General features: G+C 45.2%; 1 protein-coding gene across 1 annotated transcript; it reads right to left on the bottom strand.

The window, feature by feature from the left end:
- Positions 1–5597: 5597 nt before the first annotated feature.
- Positions 5598–6305, bottom strand: LOC101771494 (pectinesterase inhibitor 11). Its single transcript, XM_004986648.2, has one exon. It carries the CDS (start codon positions 6303–6305, stop codon positions 5598–5600), a length of 708 nt encoding a protein of 235 aa, XP_004986705.1.
- Positions 6306–16262: the final 9957 nt, after the last annotated feature.

Raw genomic sequence — 16262 nt, 5'->3', positions numbered from 1 at the left:
CCAGCTGACATGCCAGGTGTGCCAAGGAGCTGATCGAGTACTCTCTAAATTTTGATCCCAAAGCTACTCCAAAACGGCAGCGACTCCGTAGGTTCGCTCAAGACATACGAGAAGCAATTAAAAAAGAGCTAGCCAAGCTACTCGCGGCAGGGTTCATCAAAGAAGTCTTTCACCCTGACTGGTTAGCAAATCCTGTACTCGTTCGTAAGAAAAACAACGAGTGGAGAATGTGCGTTGACTACACCGACCTCAACAAGCACTATCCAAAAGACCCTTTCAGACTACCCAGGATCGACCAAGTGGTTGACTCCACCGCTGGGTGCGCTTTACTATATTTTCTCGACTGCTACTCCGGCTATCATCAGATAAGCCTCAAGGAAGAAGATCAAGCCAAAACAGCTTTCATCGCACCTTTCGGAGCTTTCTGCTACAAAACAATGTCCTTCGGACTAAAGAATGCAGGAGCAACTTATCAACGAGCTATACAGATGTGCTTCGAAAAGCAACTTAACCGCAATGTCGAAGCTTATGTCGACGACGTAGTCGTCAAAACAAGAAACCAGGAGGACCTCATCGCTAATCTGGAGGAAACTTTCTCTAGTCTACGAGCTTTCCACTGGAAACTCAATCCTACTAAGTGCGTCTTCGGAGTACCTTCTAGCAAGTTACTCGGGTTCATCATTAGCCATCGCGGCATTGAGGCCAACCCAGAAAAAATATCTGCCATCACAAACATGCAAGCACCAGCTAGCATCAAGGATGTGCAGAAACTCACAGGCTGCATGGCCGCTCTCAATCGGTTCATCTCAGGACTTGGAGAACGGGGACTTCCTCAACAGTTCAAGGCTCGGAGGAACTCCCAAGTAAACTTCGCAGAGGTGTACGAAAATTGACATATGCAGTACACCATTGGGATTCAAGTGGACAAGTTGAAGCTTATAGTACTCGAGGATACCTCTGAAGAAGTCGGAGGTGGGCACTGCTCCAGCATTCGCTGGTGGCACCTTCGCAATACTGACGCCCGGGTCGGTCAGGACTACTTCTCCGGAAGCAGCCTCGTCATCACCAAGTGCCGCATCGTCAGCCTTTTTGAACAAGACAAAGTAATCACAAGATTGCAAGTTCAAATCCATCAACTACAAGTGAATACACGGCTACATACCTTGGCACCCTGAGACTTCTCAGGAGGAGGAGTCGAAGCAGACTTAGCAGCAGACATCTTGCGGACTACTCTGCGTTTCTTAACAGGAGGAGAGGGCTCGTCCTGTGACTCCTCAACTACAGTTTTTTCTTCTTCTTCTAACTGCGCCAAGTAGCCGACAAGAACTCGGGACTACAAAAACAAGTCGACACTCACAACAAGGGTCCAAAAGGGTTTACAAAGTACAAATCAAGTAAAAGGACATACCACTTCTGGCTCATACCAAGCATCATACTACTGAAGAGCTGCGGGTATAACTGGTACTCCTTGATAGTTCCTGAAGAACTTGGCCAGCAGTGCCTCCACATCATCGTCAGATATATCCTCAGCGGACATACACGACAGGTCGTTAAATCCCGAGTACTCGCCCCCTGAGTGATCCCATTTCTGAAGAGGTTGAACCCTTCTCTTGAGAAAATTTGCCGCCACGTTAATCCCAGTCGGACCGAGTGCTTTCAACTCGGTAATCTGGTGCAGCATATGGTCAAGCTCTGGGGTATCTTTAGGTTCGCTCACCCAGTTCTCTGCATGCTTCGGCGCGTGACCAGTAACCACCGGCAAGCGAGGATCATGGTTCCCAATATAGAACCACCGTTTCTTCCACTCCCCATGGGAGTCAGTCAAATTGTATTCAATGTATGCGCCCGAGTTCCTGAGTTGGAACTCGGCGCCTCCAAAGACTTCCGTCCTAAGTGCACTGGGCTGAGGTTTACAGCAAAATAATTTCCTAAACAGCTCAAGGCTTGGAGGAACTCCCAAGTAAACTTCACAGAGGTGTACGAAAATTGACATATGCAGTACACCATTGGGATTCAAGTGGACAAGTTGAAGCTTATAGTACTCGAGGATACCTCTGAAGAAGTTGGAGGTGGGCACTGCCAACCCCCTCTCCACAAAGTGCGCAAGCATCACCGTCTTGTTGGGGTGTTCCTCGAACTGCCACACATTCGCAAAAGCAGGGCGCCACTCGAGTACCTCCTTCGTTTGCAGAAGCTTGGCATCGACTAGCGCCTGAACAACCTCCTCCTTCATCACCGAATGCTGCCACGTCGCTCCGGCCGGTGGCTGCGTAGTCTGGTTCGTCGGCCCCACCTTCGGCGCCTGCAGCACCAATTCCTTCCCCTTCTTGGACTTCACCTTGCCTGCCGCTGGAGCCTTGCCTTGGACTTTCTTGGGTTTCTTCCCCATCTTCTTGGTGCGCATCCGCCGGCTTCACTCGCAGCAAAATGCACTCAACCTCGAACCTCTCTCAGAGGGGCAGCAACGGCAGCATCGGCACTAGAGGATCACGGTGGAGGAAAACAGGAAAGGTGGGTGGAGAAGAGAACCAGATCTGCTACAGTGGGGTGTAAACCTAACAGAAAGGGGGTCCTCCAGTTATATCTCCGCCGCCTCCGGATTCCAAGCGTTAGTTACGCAACGGACAGATTTTAAGCAGATTAATTGCCTTAAACACCCAACGGCTACTGTTTTCAATGGGTTTTTTGACCACTTCAACGACAAAATCGCCTAAGTGCTTGGGGGCTGTGGGTACCGTACCCGATGGTCAGAATTTTCTTTTTCAGATTTTTGAGGGTAAAACAGCCAAGAAGCAGGATTAACCCTAAGCCTGACTCTTCGACTCAACCTAAGGCTCGGGGGCTACTCCATATGGAGTGCGATTATCATCGCACTACCATATAAAAATTCTCGGAACATAAGCAACTCAAAGGAACAAGAAGAGTACCTTCCAGCCACGTGACAGTACTCGAGTACTTCGGACACTACAACCTCTACGACAAACTGCTCGAATAGTGCCCACAGTACTCGAGACTGTGGCGCATGACTACAAAGTACTCGGGGGCTTGTCGGGCATGCACCCCAGGCCCACGAGTAGACCTTGGACAGCCTACTAAGGGACGTACTCGGATATGATCAGGACAAGGGATAGGCGTATCCCACTCGGACTAGTCAAGTATGTGCATGGAAAACTACTCGGGTCATACCGAGTAGAACTCTATAATAGTACTCGACTAGGACTCGGACTTGTAACCTTGTCCTCTCGTGCATATAAGGGCGGGCAGGGACACCCCTCAAACAGAACAACTCCAGTTCATCTAAGACCAATACAAACAAACACACAAGACGTAGGGTATTACGCGATCTAGCGGCCCGAACCTGTCTAAATCGTGTTCCTTGCGTCACCATTGATTCCTTGATTCTCGACGATCCTTACCGCATAAAATACCAACTAGGGTACCCCCTAGGCGGGTTGCCGGTCTAAAACACCGACAATGGTGATCCACTGTTGACACTGAATGAGTCGGTGGTCACAGTGCACGTTGTCTTGGCCCTACTGTTGTTCATGGTCACCGACTGATTCGATGACTTCTCCAATTATCACCATATGATTCGGTCAATTTTGTCGGCACACAATTCCATCAGGATTCGCTTCATGTCTTCGCGTGTCTGTGTCCCGGCTTCAATACCATCTCTGGATTTTTGCTATCATTTGGATGCCATAGAATTCTTCTAAGTCTTTTTTTTTCTTCTCATTTTGATGATTTTGGAATTCATCATTGGACCTATAAAGCACTACAAAGGTACATCTTGCAAACACATTATGACATTACTCCCAATGACTATGTTATTATTAATCACCAAAATTATTATAACCTATAGGTATTTTAGTTACAGTGCATTAGGCTGGCAAGGTATAGAAATCAAATCAGTAACGAGTTGATGACACCGCCAGGACAAATGGACAATACTCTAACATAAACTCAGTTCTAACAAATCAAGTACTACTAGTTTGTCCGTTTGTCCGGACCTACTCAGCTGATTATCTCCAGCAGCCGGAACATGATATTTATCAGACAAAACAACCGTTTAATAACAAAAGCCTGGCAGAGTGGCAGTTAGCAGTAAACTTACACGGGTTCCACAAACTGTTACAACTTACAAGAAAGAACAGTCACCGTGCAAATTATATTACAGAACAACGAAAACTATGGGTTCATCTGTACTGGCCATATCCTTTTAAACAACGTCTGTGCTCGACTTACGTTGCTCTCTCGTTTCCATTTGCGGCCCCGGATTTGATCAAAATGAACAGAGGGTGCGTTTGTAATTCACCAGTCCAAGAGATCATCAGTTCCGATCGTAGGAGGCAACATGTGCTCCGTAGCCATAAGATGATTGGAAACAATGTTTGCCTTCAAATAAGCTGGCATCGAAGAGCCACATGTGCTCTGTAAGATCCAGTGACTTGTATATTATTTACACCATATGCTTCGGATGGTCATCACAGTGTGGCTTATTTTTAATTTTTGCGGGTCACGTGATTTCTTAGACCATTGACACGAGACAAAATGGTGCAAATTTTCTGTGACATTTCATCGCAAAAATGATGGACATACTCCTCGGTGTTACCTCTACGGGCAATGAGAGGGGCAAGGCCTCCCACCTCCAGCCGCCTCCCTAGAGATCCATGTTCTTTTAGACGGTGCCGCGAAAGCGTTGCTCTCCGTGCATGGGGGGATGTCTCATCTCCGCACGACCTTGGGAAGATATCGTTATTGTTGTTGGTTGGGGAATGTGTTAGCATAAGGTGCTCCTCCTGCTCCCCCTACAACCACCTCATGGATCTGTTTGTGAATTGTGTTCCTTCTCTTCCTATACTTGTGGTCCTCCATCCTTGCCTATGTTGTTGGCTTCTACCCGTGGTTCTGCAATTTTCCACTGTCTGTGCCTCAACTCGTCGCTCACCTTATTGATGGAGTTAACAAGTATAATGGTGTTGCTTTCAGCTTGATGGGAGGCCATCCTCCTCCTGTGACATTTTGGTCAAGTTTTTCTCCACCCTTAGGCCCCATTCTGTTAGGCAAACCTTCCAATTCGTTAGAGGGTGGCAACAGTGTGGTGTAGCTGTAAGGGGTGATGTGAATGCACTTTAACTCTTATAAAATTGGCAAGCACGTTGGTTGGTTGTGGCACACATGGATAATCTGGGGAATGCTATTCGGCTTGAGCATTCTTTATCTCCCGATTTCATGTTGTATTTTTGGCAAAATTCCAGGTGCCTGGACTGTTTCCACACAACCGGATCCGCGATCGGACGGCCACAAAATCACGACGACGTGTCCCGCACGGTTGGGCGTGGCTGATGCCCTGAAATAGGGGTCTCTTGATGGGAGTTGTAATTCTCTGTGCGTCTTTTATTTTCTTTCTCGGCTTTCATAATATATTTGCTGCGCCGAGCTTGTAACCTGCTACTGTAATATGTCGATTACCATACCATTATAACTAGAAGTTCCGGTGGGCAATCAGCAACCATAAATTCCTGGAAAAACAAATTTTCTTCGCACAGTTTCCACCCCCACACTCCCTGTACAACTTTACAAGTTCATACCACAATTCACAGTGGTATGCCATTGACGAGCGCGAGGGCGTTGCTCGTGTACTGCCCCACGCTTACTATGCCGGCGGTGACTTCCTTCCCGCCTGGCGAGGCTGTCGCGCCGGCTTCATCCAACCCATCAGCGCACGTGCCCACGTTAGTCATTGCCGCGCTGAGCCACGTCTTGGCGTTGGACACCTCCCACCTGGACTGCCTGCTGCTGCCGCCACCGCCAGCTGCGTTGGCCGTCTGGAACGCGTCCAGCCCGTTTAGCGCAGCCGACGACTGCCTCGCCAGGTTTGCTGCGGCCGAGGTCGTGCTGGCGCAGTCGCGCAGCGCGTCGGTCTCGCTAGGCCGTCCGCCGCTCCCCTCCGCCGGCTCAGGGCCGTGGTGGAGGATGTCCTTCACGCGAGTGGAGAGTGCGCGGAGGCGCGCCGCCGCGACGTCGGCCGCGACGCGCGCGAGCCTGGCGTGGCTGGTCTGGAACTCGGAGGCGTAGGGGAGGAGGGAGTCGTAGCAGAGGGCCGAGTACAGCGTGGTGGCGCAGCGGACGCGGAGGAAGGACGCTGCCGATGGCTCCGTCGATTGACTCTCCGCGGCGCTTGGGGTGGGGGCCGCTGTGTCCGTGGTGCCTGCTCGTGTTGTCGTCACGGCTGCAACGGTGAGCAGGAGGACGAGGTGGCGGCGGAGGTGGTGGGTGGAGATAGCATCAGCCTGAGGTGCCATCGGTTCTGTCGTTTGGCAAGTCGTGTTGGAGACTCGGAGTTTGACGGCTTTCTACGTGAACTGAGGCGCCTTCAGGACATAAATAGCGGATCATAACCGGCTGGCGGCAGCTGAACACAAGTTGCAGCAACGTTGAAATAATCTATACCTTATCTCTATACTATATAAAAACCAAAACGACACAAAAAAGCGGTCCGTCAATAGGAAGCACGCTCCATGTCCTTCGCTCCGCGCGACACCGGCCCTCCATTTCACGTCTTCCGCATGCGGAAGCGTCAGATCCATCGCCCCCTCCCGTTCGCACAGAAAAATCGCCCCCTCCGCTCCCTCCCGTCCGCTCGCTCTATCCCACCATCCGCTCCCCCTCCCTGCATCCCCGCCACGCCGCCACCGCTCCCCTCCCTGCGTCACCACCGCACCGCCTCCCGACAACTCCTCCCTGCGTCACCGCCGCCTCTACTCCTCCCTCCATCTGCGACTCGCCTCCTCCCCACGGTCGCGCCTCCCCCGTCTGCCACCATGCCTCGCCAGCTCCGGGCACCCATCCCTTCCCACGTCGCATCCCCCCATCGTAGCCGCGTGCGGGCAGGGAGCGGCGTCGGAAAGAAAAGTATTAAATTTCAGGGATTTCGATCGGCTAAGGTTCCGATCTGTCTTGAGAAGTGTATCAGCGAATCGGCCGAATTACTGTGTAGATGACCGGCTATAGAACAACCGATGACCACGTAGCAATTGTAAAGAAACTGCTAGAGCAACCTAAACAACGCTACAAAAGCAACACTTGAAACAGATCTAATCAGATATGTGATAAAAATAATGATAAAAAGCCGACAGTTCATATCTCAAGTTAGATAACTGGTGATAAAACTAAAACAACATGTAAAACCTATACTATCTATATATCTATCTATTTATTGACCGCGGTCGGTCTCCATCTCCGTTCGGTTTCTTTCCCCGCGCCTCCGCCTGTCCCTCTCGCACCGCCCCGTCCCTCTCACGCCGCCATTCCCATCTGCCTCAGGTGGCTCCCTCCCGAAGTTCTCGCCGCCCCCTGTCGCCGCCCCGACCACGCCGCCCTCCAGTCCGGCTCCCCGTCGCCGCCCCTCCACGTCCCGCACCACCCCTGCTCTGAGTTGCGCCCGCGCCCGCCCAGGGACTCGGCCTCCGGATCCGCCACCGTCGCCCCCGCTCTTAGCTGCGCCGATGTTTCCCGCGGCGGCACTCGCCTATGCCTATGGGCCGCGGGCAAGGCTGGCGTCAGGGCGACTCGGATCGGAATTGAGGTCGGACATGTTGGGATCGATGTCTTCGCCGACTCGGATCGAAATTGAGGTCGCGTTCTTGTGTTGTACCTGTATAAATAGAAGCGCGGGACGAAGATCAAGCCCTTTTGGCACCGCGTGGAGACCGACCCCAAGTTCTTCGACAAGTCGTGGCGGAAGCTCCACGACGCCATCCGCGAGATCTACAACCACAACGCCAGCGGAGCTCTACAGGTTAACATCGGGCGCCCCCCTTCCCCAAATTTTGTTCCCCCCTGTTCCATCGTATTTGTTAGCCCAGGCAATTAGGTCGGCTCGCTGTATGATTGATGATGATGCTGACTGTAGGTCCTGGGTCAAAGGCATCTCGAAGGAAGCTGCTCCGCATAGCATATGCGATCACCACTCCTCCATGTACCTACAGATGAGGGCTCCAACGCCTACCCTTCAAAAAGTGAAAGGAGTACTCAGAGAAGGCATGGGCTGGAATAAGAAAAAAGGAGAATAAAAAATGATCGGATTGCGGCAAAGGTTTCGATGGATTGATTGATGCGCTGATTGACAATCCCTAATTTATTTTATAGTTGATCCTGTTTGTATGCATGTGAGACGATGATATGTGTGAATGTTTCTGAACAGGTTAATCTCAATTATTAGTGGTCTTTACTTGTTCGAAGGCTTGTCCTATAACCGTATTCTGTCATTATGATATTAGGATCTTTTATCTGTTCATTCATGCTTGCTCGAAGCCGGATGTTTGTGTGCTGTTTAATTTTGGTAGTAACTAGATGTGCCTGTTTTGAACCTATCTTCTATCTGTTCATTCATACTTGCTCGAAGCCAGATGTGTATGTGCTATTTAATTTTGGTAGTAACTAGATGCGCCTGTTTTGAACCTTTGGGATACATTAGAGCTGAACCGATGAGAACTGCCATGCAGAGTTGCATTAATATTATTTATTATCTAGAGGACTTGCGTTATGATCCCTTGTTAATATGAGCATACCTTATTGTTACTGGACTAATAAAATTGAAGTTTTATTGTATTTGCAGAAAATGGATTCTTATAACATTGATGAATCAGACAATGTTGATGATTTAGAGATTCGTCCCTTTAAGAAAGCAAAAAAATTTGAATCGATTGATTTTGAATCTGATAAATAGACAAATGATTGTGACCCTGAATCATCGATTGATTTTGAATTTGATAAACAGAGGAATGATTGTGACCCTGAATCAAGTGACTTTGAATTGGATAAACAAATGAATGTCTATGACCCATCGATGTCATCTCTGCTACCAACCATCACAGAATCATCTTCGGTTAGTTCTTTTGCTATTCGTTAATTGATTTAGTAGATTGGTCACTCGTTTATCTATTTTTATGTTTTTCCCCTTTTTCAGACAATGGATTCTTATAATGTTGATGAATCAAGCGATGTTGAGAAAGTAAATTGTTCTGAATTGATTGACTTTGGATCAGATAATAAACAGATGAGAGTTCTATCAGATGATGATAAGAAACCAGTAGATCAAACATATGACTATCTCCCATAGGTACATTCTGAAAATCTTTCATTCAGTATGTTCTTTGCATCTTACATTACAATAAATCTTACCTATTATACTTGCAGATTATGCAATGACCGATCTAGATTACTATTGTCAAATAACAATAGAAGCACATAAGTCAATTGATTTACTGGTGAAGATCAATGACATATTTGTTACACAAGCTCAATTGTTGTGTCTGCTAGATCAAGAAATATTCTTGAACGATGATGTAAGTACATAAACTTTCAAGTAAATGATCTTTGCTCATCGATATTTTTCTTATGTAACAAAACTTGTCACTTTAATCTTTACAGGTGATCAGCGCATATATATGTTGTATAAAGGATCAAGCAGAGCTACAAAGTAGGGATGATGTAAAGTTTTACTTTGAGAAGCCCTTTATTTCTGAAATGCTAAAAAGAGATGGCAACCTTGGATTAAATGGAGATGGTAACTGCATTACAAAGATACTGAGAAGCTATCTGAAGCATGAAATGGTAACGCCTATGTCTCTTTAACCTCAGAGTGCCATGTGTTCTATAATTTTGATAGATAGAATTTTGGTTTGTGGTTATACATGTCTCACTAACTTACTGCCTTCATGTATAGGTCCTAATTCCAATAAATATCAAAGACACACATTGGTATTTAGGTGTGATTAATACACAAAAGCGTGAGATTCAAGTGCTTGACTCACTATGTTGGGAGTTCAACAGAGGTGACCTAACCGCTACGGTTAGTTACTATAGCATTCATACCCCTTTATGTAAGATAATATTCTAAATTCATCTTTTATTGTTACTAAACTATTACTGATACTAATTATACATTATAGTTGCAAGGACTACAAAACCATTTGAGCATTATTGAAAAACAGCAAAATTTGATTAGCCATAATTGGAAAGACCTCCAGGTTACTACATGGACAATCACAGAACAACTACAAGCGCCAATACAAAATGACAGGTATATTAAAAAATATATTTACATATATAAGATTGTTTGTTTTCTTATTTGGATTACTGACAAATGTTCCTATAACAACACAGCTCATCTTGTGATCTGTTCATGCTCAAGTTCATGGAATACTGGACTGGGGAGATATTATCTCATCCTATTATACAGGTTTTATTTTTATCTAAAAAGGGAAAAATGTAGTAGTTTAAATGCTAATTTTTATATGCATACTAATTTTAACTACTACCATGTAGGAAGATATCAATCATGTTAGGTTCAAGTTCGCCGGCATATTGGAAAACAAACACAACAGGTTCAAATCAAATTCATGCTACCGAAGCAAATTCTAATGATGTTTCAAAGTTGGGAAGTCTAGATGGTCAAAAGGAACCCAAAGCATCAGAACCATTATCAGAGAAAACGAAATACAAGTCACTAATGTCAGTTCTATCTGAGATGAGTGCAAATGAGTTAATTGGTGGCTTTTGCGATTGCATCAAATCAATTACTTGTGCAAAGATCTTGAAGTAAGAAACTTAAATTTAATTACTGCATAAAATATTTTTATCAATGGTAAAATACTAAAGTATATCATTTTCCTAATGATTGATTGACAGAAAAGTATGGGTGCGAAACTCCAAGCCATATCCCATTAGCTTGACTGAAGAAACTGCAAGAAATTTTAAAGGTAGATCTGCCCATGGACCATGATTGTTCCAATTTGGTCATTCGCAAATTCATGTTAGACGACATCCAAATGGAGAAAAAAACTAGAGGGTCGATATCAAAGCATTATCTAGACATATAATTTTGGGTATGTTCTTCTCATAATATATATGTGTTCATTATATTTTGCTCAGGTTTCTAAAATCTTGTTTAATATATCCTAGATGAATACTGATTTTGGATGACACCCCAACTTCCATAAGAAGTTAGATGTGGAACAATTAGCAAGAGCTTTTCATAGCTGGCCTGGTATTAACTATAATGTTTCAAGTTGCAAATTGGTAAGATCACTTCCTATGTCAAAGCCTTTTTCCAGATTCTTATGCTCCTGTAAGCACCATGGTTCTTGCTGTTCTAACAACTAACCTTTTGCAGATTCTTATACCAATACTAGAATCCAATGGTGCCTTCAATCTGGTCATATTGGACCAAGATACAAGAACTGTTTATATTTTAGATCCCACTCCGCTTGATCCCATTTACCAATACAACCCAAATGCAAAATACGTGAAGAAGCTTTTATGTATAGTTGAGTACTTAGCGAAAGCCATGGCAAAAGCATGCTCTGGATCCAGATGGAATGAGGATATTTTCCTATGGCGTCAGATAATCTTACCTGATGTTCTAATTCAAAACAGGTAAGCTTTCTTTTAAGTGCTCAGTACAACCAACCAGTGTAGTTCAGTTGAACATCTGCCACAGATATATTGGAACTTGTTTCTTACTTCATGTTCATATGGAAAGATGCAGAACTGTACTTGCCAGTTTTAAAGGTAAGATATATCATGAGCATTTAAATATTATTATTATTAATTAATTACAAACATATGATGGTAATATTAATTGTTTATCTTACATTTATTTATGCATGTGCAGGATAGCTACGAACTAACAAAGCAAATTTTAGCACAACTATTGACGTACAAGGAGAATGAATGCGAAGACAACATGCCTGCCGCTGTTCAAGACTTCCTAATTGTAGCAAGGCTACTCGAAGTTATAAAGAGTTTCTCTAGGGAAGAAAATAGATAAGATCATGTTGAGATGATGCTAATAATTGTATCCCTAGACCTTTTGCTTATATATTACCAATAGACTTTGTAGCGGTTGCAAGTGGCTGTTAATTTTCGCTGCAGGCAACCAGCTACCTGAGCTCAGTGCAAGGAGACAGCTCATGTGCTGCTGCTGAAACCATCTGAGATGCTTCTATGTTTTCTCTCTCTCTTTGTTTTCCTTTGCAATGCTTCTAGGTTGCAGAAAGGTGCAGTCTATGGCGATTCTGTATCTGGCAGAAAGGTTCCTCTTGTTCGTTGCTTCTTCTGTACCATTTATCCTCCTATTGGTTGTGTCCTCTGGGAGTTGAGAATTTGGTTAGGATGAGATAGAGATCGGCTGTTCCTGTTCCGTCGTGGTGCGTGGTTTTTTGTCATGTCATTTGGAGTTGTACCTAGGTGTGGTGACTGGTCAGTGATATCTGTAAGGGTTTCGAAGTGAATGACGACAGCGGTTTTTGTGGTGGATCATTTCTTTCACCTTGTTCCTCTCGAACCTTTTTAATTTCTGATCGAGTGACTGGAAAGTGTCTGAAGATTTGGACCTGCCAATCGGTTCGTTTTCCTTTCCTGCCATGGTAGTATGGCTGTTGCTGCTGCCATGGTAGTATCGCAAACGACATCTGGTTTCAGTATCGTCTCTCTCTTTCTCCTTTTCTTTATCAATCACTCTTGCTTACGAGCCGCGTCAGCGCCAGAACGCAGTCTCTGCCGCACGCCGCGGCTCGCCCCAGCTCCGGCGAGTCCCGGCGCCCCCGCCTGCCACGTATTTCTTGCTGGAGACCTTGCCGCCGGCCGCCGCCGCATGCAACATGGAGGCGGAGTTGTTCCTGAAGATTTTTCCCCTGGATGGCTCTGAATGGTGGAATCGTCCTACTTCTCAATCCAGCTCGCTGCATAGACCACCACATGCCAATCGAATCGACACGAATTGAATATAGCAAGATCGGTCTGCACTGAACTGCACTGTACTCACAGTCACAGCAAAAGATTACCCCTGCTGCCTTATCACACCATCAGGAAATCGGTCTGCCTTGTAGCAGCGATTGCGTTACACTGCAGAGAAGGGGAACCATCCATCATCCATAGGTAAAATTCCGACATGATTCAACTTTACAAAGCATTGAGAGCCATCGGTGCTGAATTCGTGAACAAAATATAGGTCCCGTTTGGATCCCTTCATTTTGAAGGAATTAGAATCTATTTAATGGAGTAGACTAATTTATCTTGGAATGTGGGATTCCACAACTTTCCAAAGTTTAGATATAAGCTTATGTTAAATTCATAGGGTGGGAGATGAAAATTGATTCTATAGATTATGATTATTAGAATGAAATTCAATTCTTATAGCACGCTCTTTGACTCGCTTCCATATAACAGAAATGCAGCACATAAGTATCTCTCTCATATGGTTAACAATAATATACAAATATATTCCACGTACAATTATATTAGCTTAATAAATTTATGTTTATGATTATTAGAATGGAATTCAATTCTAAGGATCCAAACGGAGCCTAATAGAAATTAACTTCTGTTTCTATCAGATTTTGTACAAGCACAGTGGCCGCACTAATTTTATCCTTCATTAGTTCTGGGAGGCAAGAAAAAAAAAAACGTTCAGGCTTGATCAAACCTATTATTGTGCTGCGCTAATTAGCCAGGCAGTGTAAAAGACTCATCTTCTTCCTCGCATACTGAGGTTACATCATCCAGGTGTGGGATCAAAATAAGTAGGAGCTGGGCTGCGGGGAAACAAACAACTTCTTGCGACAATGCTTGCCCACGAGTAATCTGGCAGGTTGCATTACCACAAACATATCGAGCTCACGGTTCCAGTTCCAGGCTTCCAGCGCCATCTGAAGGACCATTTTCCTTGCCCAATGCTCAGAATTGTCACAAGGACACAGACTCATGTAGTGCTGCACAGCCATTCCACTGAATAACTGATGCTTTGCCGGTGTTCCTGCACCAAAGAACAAAATTAAGCTCCAACGCATAATCAGTTTGACGACCGTGAGCAAGACAGATTTGGATTTCCCTTGCACTGCGTTCATGGCAAGCGGAGGCGCCCCTGCAGCGTGACGGAAGGCTCTCGCCGCGCTGCCTGCGGCATTCCGACAAACACCTTCCAGTGGACCGTCGGAGCTGCCGTGGCGCACAGGCAGGGCAGCCGAAGAAAGAACGCCGACTCGGATCGGAATTGAGGCCGGACGTGTTAGGATTGATGTCTTCACCGACTCGGATCGGAATCGAGGTCACGTTCTTCTGCTGCACCTGTATAAATAGTTAGGGATTGTTGTCGGATGAATTGAAGCAGACGCAGGGCAGCAGGACGACGAGCTTCTACCAGCGTCAAGCGGCGTGTCCGGGTTGGTGGAGACGAGGCCATTCTCATTGCGGATCTGGTCGTCGGAGGCGAGCCCCGCGAAGACGACATCAGCGGCGGTGGCGAGCGTGTCGGCGGGGCGTGCTGCGTAGCGAACCGCGACGGACTTGCGGATGCTGTCGGCGCAGGAGCAACTGGTGGGCACGCGCAGGAAGAGGCGGCAGGATACGGTGCGCGGCGCCGGGGGCCCCGAAGTCGAGCGCGTTGGCGGCCAGTGCGTCACCAATGATAGAACAAATATGAGCCAATCATTGTGTACCTACACAAATTCGAGGTAAACCACTATTCATCTTTCCAAATATATAAGGTTTCTGTATATTCATGTGTTCATTGTACATATGTTCTTAAACATTAACAACTTATACACAAAATTCTGCGTAGGCATGTCATTTGAATCGCCATCCCAACTCTCGGATAAAAAGGAAGAAAAAAGGAAAAGAGATAAAGAGAGATATGCACAGATGAAGAAAAGCAGGAAAAACTAAAAAAATATCGTGAAGCCTATAAAAAAGGGTTGGTAAAGATTCAACTCAGAAATAAGTGGCTGATCAAGAAAAAGCAGGAAAAACTAAGAAAGCGTCATGAAGCATATCAACAAAAAAGACAAGTACGGATGCACAAGTTACTGATAAAAAAAGCAAGAAAGACTAAAAAATGCATACGGGAGAGGACAAATTATGCAAATACGCAACCAGACTAAAAGAAAGCAAGGATAGAACAGATTGGTGCTTACCGTGCACTGCGACGCGACACTCCAAGCAAAGATTCAATCGCAATGGAGAGCCCTGCCTATATCACAACAGATAAATCACCCATTGTTAAGCCACCTGCTATAGATGTAAGAAAGAGGAAGCACATAACACTAGGAGAAAGACAAACATTGCTAGCACGTCGTAAAGAAAAATTTATAGCTACAATGATCAGAACAGTTTCTACACCACTAGAAGAAGAGAGTTTCATGAGCAAAGTCACCAGTGATGAAGAAATTCTAAAACTGCCAAAAGGACTAGAAGAATGTAATAATCTAAACTGTAGTAAGAAATACAAATTCAGATACAAAATACACATGCATTTAAAATTAACCATTTTTCATAAACAGACAAACTCTCTTCAATGGCTCCAACTAACAAAGATGAAAAGGCACCAACCCACTCATTAATCAATGATGATGAAAATGGCAGCGTTATCGAGAGCATTTATATTGTCAAGAAATACAAAAAGTAACCAACATATACATTCACACTTTTCTACATAGGTGAAGGAGTCATATTTGAAGATGACATCGACGAAGAAGATAACATGGTTTTCAGTCAAGGTGCGTTCAACAACTTTCAAATATATTCTCTCCCAACATAACGTAGTATTTTTCTAATTTCTATCATCCTACAAATCAAATTAGAATGGGAAGAAGATATGGAGGTCGAAAACAATGATGACGTGAGAACCACTACGGAGGATTATAACATCTCTAATCCGTATGACCTCGTCTATAGCAACATACTAGAAAACACACACATGCTAGAACCTATGGAAAACTGCGTGTTTTGTGATGCAAACAAATTTGAGCACAAATGTATAGGGCTGTGTTGCCGAAATGGACAGATTAGACTGGCTAATCAAGAGACACCACCTCAACTCATGAGACTCTGGACGAGCAGCGATTCTAATGCAATACATTTTCGGAAGAATAGAAGGTTTTTCACCGGACATTTCTCATTTACTTCTCTTTACTGTCAGCTCGACAAAGATACAACTACCATGACAAAAACTGGTATTTACACCTTCAGAGCTCATGGTCAAATCTATCATAACATACGGTCATTTGCTAAAGATGGATCAGTTCCTAAGCATCTAGAACTCTACTTCTATAATGATGATCCAAGCCTAGAGCATTGGTGTCGCCATTGCCGCAAGGAAATGTACGAGCAAGACAAAAATGTCATCGGCATTATGACCAATATTCTATGCAGCAATCCATACTTTGAACAGTTTAGAAGTTTGGGACAAGTTGAAAACA

The sequence above is a fragment of the Setaria italica genome, chromosome IX, assembly GCF_000263155.2.
Source record: "Setaria italica strain Yugu1 chromosome IX, Setaria_italica_v2.0, whole genome shotgun sequence".
Classification (NCBI taxonomy): domain Eukaryota; kingdom Viridiplantae; phylum Streptophyta; class Magnoliopsida; order Poales; family Poaceae; genus Setaria; species Setaria italica.
This window is presented reverse-complemented; position numbering and strand designations above follow the sequence as displayed.

What these genes read in the sequence shown, in the direction of transcription:
- LOC101771494 (XM_004986648.2), bottom strand. Translation starts at nt 6,305, where the DNA reads ATGGCACCTCAGGCTGATGCTATCTCCACCCACCACCTCCGCCGCCAC.